This window comes from Myotis brandtii, unplaced genomic scaffold, assembly GCF_000412655.1.
Source record: "Myotis brandtii unplaced genomic scaffold, ASM41265v1 scaffold3668, whole genome shotgun sequence".
Classification (NCBI taxonomy): Eukaryota; Metazoa; Chordata; class Mammalia; order Chiroptera; family Vespertilionidae; genus Myotis; species Myotis brandtii.
In genome coordinates this window covers 4633-7253 of record NW_005364096.1, presented here as the reverse complement: position 1 = coordinate 7253, position 2621 = coordinate 4633, and the positions used below count along the sequence as shown (strand labels likewise).

At 47.3% G+C, this 2621-nt stretch overlaps 1 protein-coding gene across 1 annotated transcript in view; it reads right to left on the bottom strand.

Moving 5' to 3' along the window:
• Positions 1 to 2621, bottom strand: part of LOC106727109 (aldehyde oxidase 4-like) — a gene marked incomplete at its 5' end in the record, with an annotated part of 14270 nt that overhangs the window by 7242 nt on the left and 4407 nt on the right. Inside the window, one exon of the mRNA XM_014544488.1 lies at positions 825 to 899. Within this exon, the coding sequence (XP_014399974.1) occupies positions 825 to 899 (75 nt within the window). The remainder of the gene's footprint in view (positions 1 to 824; positions 900 to 2621) is intronic.

Below are 2621 nucleotides of genomic sequence, written 5' to 3'. Positions count from 1 at the left end.
CGGTAGCGCTAGGCCGTTGTCAGGTGTGTTCTGCAGTAGCACTAGGCCATTGTCAGGTGTGTTCTACGGTAGCGCTAGGCCGTTGTCAGGTGTGTTCTGCAGTAGCACTAGGCCATTGTCAGGTGTGTTCTACGGTAGCGCTAGGCCGTTGTCAGGTGTGTTCTGCAGTAGCACTAGGCCATTGTCAGGTGTGTTCTACGGTAGCGCTAGGCCGTTGTCAGGTGTGTTCTGCAGTAGCACTAGGCCATTGTCAGGTGTGTTCTACGGTAGCGCTAGGCCGTTGTCAGGTGTGTTCTGCAGTAGCACTAGGCCATTGTCAGGTGTGTTCTACGGTAGCGCTAGGCCGTTGTCAGGTGTGTTCTGCAGTAGCACTAGGCCATTGTCAGGTGTGTTCTACGGTAGCGCTAGGCCGTTGTCAGGTGTGTTCTATGGTAGCGCTAGGCCGTTGTCAGGTGTGTTCTATGGTAGCGCTAGGCCGTTGTCAGGTGTGTTCTATGGTAGCGCTAGGCCGTTGTCAGGTGTGTTCTATGGTAGCGCTAGGCCGTTGTCAGGTGTGTTCTATGGTAGCGCTAGGCCGTTGTCAGGTGTGTTCTGCAGTAGCACTAGGCCATTGTCAGGTGTGTTCTACGGTAGAGCGGTGAGAGACGAGGCTCTTCAGTGAAGCCACCGGATGAACACAGACTCACTCTCAGAAAAGCAGAAGTGAGCGCTAATAAATGTTTTGCTTCTTGAGTGGGCACCGCCAACCAGCCACGCTCTGAGGGCTTTACCTACCTATCCGGATGCATTTGCCTTCTCTGGGCAGGACAATGCGGACCACTCACCCAGTCCTCCCAGCTTCCTTTGGGGTTTTTCCTGATGACTGGCTGGAGACGGGCCATAAGAATTTGGCAAGCATTCTAAAAATAAGTATTTGAAATGTCATGGGAAATGAAAGGCACAGGGAGTAGCAAAATATTCAATATTCAAATCAATTCAAATGCAGATGTCAGTTTGTAAACCTGCTTCTGAGTCCTCTAGGCAGAATTTCTCAAACTTGAACAATGTATGGAACCCCTTTGAAAGAAACAAATATTCTTGTGGGTCCTGCAGTGTTAAAATTATTTTTTACTATAATGTTGTTTAAATACATGTTAACATAAAGCTAGGTAGAGCTGCCTTAGGGTTATAGCTCTTTTATGTCTAAAAAGCAAAAACCAAAATGACAAAGTATGCAGACTAATCTATATACCAATAGAATTTGAAATAACATTAATTTAGTTGATGGATAATGTGTTCCTGAAGCTGAATTGCTGCTTGGAAGGTGGAACGAGTCTCAACCACTACAGCACATGTACTTCGCCGGCTGTCAGTTTGACATGCTTGCTCTAGTTCATAGACCGATGCTCAACCAGGAGCCATATGGGCTGGCCTTTGGCTTCCTCTCTTAATTAAAATACAAATCTGCTTACACGTGTGCCTTTAACTTATTCTTCTCAGACTCAGAATAGCCCTCAGGCCCTCTGTTGGTTTCTGTTCCTTCTGTTCTATCATCCCCTCTCGGTCTCTGGGTCTCTGGCTTCTTATGCATCCAGGAGATCCCTGCATTCATTCATCTATTTTTGCTGGTTCATTCAGTCTTCAATCACTGACCTCATTACAAATGCATGCCTTCCAAAAGAGTAACACACCCAAGGCAAACCCAAGTCGCACAGTTCCTGCCTGTCCAACTATCAGATGGCCTTCTTCTTGTGACCTGACCATACACTCTTGTGCATAACTTTATGCCTAACAGTCGAATGCTCCGCTAATGTAAGTTTTCCCTTTAACAGGCTGAGGTGTAGCAGAGACCGCTCATTATTCTTTTGTGACATCTGAACTCCTTTTTGTGCGTGGAGAATTTGTTCACCGTATATTTCTTAGTAGAGTCACCTCCCCCTGGAGCTCAACTCCCCCTGTTGGAGCTCAAAGTGCCAGATACGAATTTTTCTGGCTTTCTTTGCATTAGAGAAGATTTCAAAATACACAAAGGTGGAGAGAATAGTACAATATTTCCTCTTACACCACTTACCCAGCTTTAACAGTGAGCATTTATGCCCCAACCTCACCCCAGCGACCTAACATTTTCACCCACCTCCTTCCCCTTGGCTCCCTCTGCTCCAGCCATCCTGACTCCTTGCAGCTCCTCAAGCACAGTAAGTGAGCTCCCTCTGCTCCAAGTCCCAGCACGGAGGGCTCCTGTCCCTGCTGCCTTCGGACCAGGCTCAAGGGTCACCAACCAGTGCCCAGCCTGGTTTCCTGGCTGCCCAAGGCCGCCCTGACACTTGCACTTTCTCTTTCTGTAACTTCCTTTATTTCAATTCATGACACCTGCCATTATGTTTCCTTCTTTTTATTCTTTTTTCTTTATTTATTATACCTAATAATTTGTTATTCATTATCTGACTAATTTTAGGCTAAGGACTCAAAAAGACGAGACTGGCCCAATAGCTGACAAATAGCCCCTTAATCCAAATGGGGGTGCTCTGCCCCCTAAGCAGGTCTTGCGGAGAAAGTGGCCACAAACTGTTCCTCACCCGCCTCAGTGGTACACAGGGTTGGAGCTGAAGAGGCTGGAAGGTTGGAGTGAGGGAGAGGATTGC